The 343-nt window shown below is 70.3% G+C and overlaps 1 protein-coding gene across 1 annotated transcript in view; it reads left to right on the top strand.

The window, feature by feature from the left end:
* Positions 1-71: 71 nt before the first annotated feature.
* The window catches only part of RPLP1 (ribosomal protein lateral stalk subunit P1), a 1,672-nt gene continuing 1,400 nt past the window's right edge, over positions 72-343 (top strand). The window contains exon 1 of the mRNA XM_009285079.2: positions 72-292. Within this exon, the coding sequence (XP_009283354.1) occupies positions 221-292 (72 nt within the window). The 5' untranslated portion in view covers positions 72-220. The remainder of the gene's footprint in view (positions 293-343) is intronic.

The following is a 343-nucleotide window of genomic DNA, read 5'->3' as shown; positions in this document are numbered from 1 at the left end:
GCCGCGCTTGTTCGCGGGTGCGCGGCGGGCCTCGGGTTGGGCAGCGGCGCTGACGACTCTGTTGCGTCTCAGTTCGCCGGGTGTGCGATTGGCTCAGGGCGCCGTTATAAAGCTCCCTCGTAGGCACGCGCCCCTTTCCCTCCCCGGCGGCCCAAGGTGCTGTGTCCTTCAGCTGAAGCTAAGGCCGTTCCACCCCGGCGACTGGCACCGCGCCCCCACCATGGCCTCCGTCTCTGAGCTCGCCTGCATCACTCCGCCCTTCATCCTGCACGACGACGAGGTCACCGTCACGGTGAGTGCGGGCCCCGGCCCCGCCGGCACAAGATGGCGGCGAGCCGGGGCA

The sequence above is a fragment of the Aptenodytes forsteri genome, unplaced genomic scaffold (assembly GCF_000699145.1).
Source record: "Aptenodytes forsteri isolate BGI_AS27 unplaced genomic scaffold, ASM69914v1 Scaffold182, whole genome shotgun sequence".
Classification (NCBI taxonomy): Eukaryota; Metazoa; Chordata; class Aves; order Sphenisciformes; family Spheniscidae; genus Aptenodytes; species Aptenodytes forsteri.
This window is presented reverse-complemented; position numbering and strand designations above follow the sequence as displayed.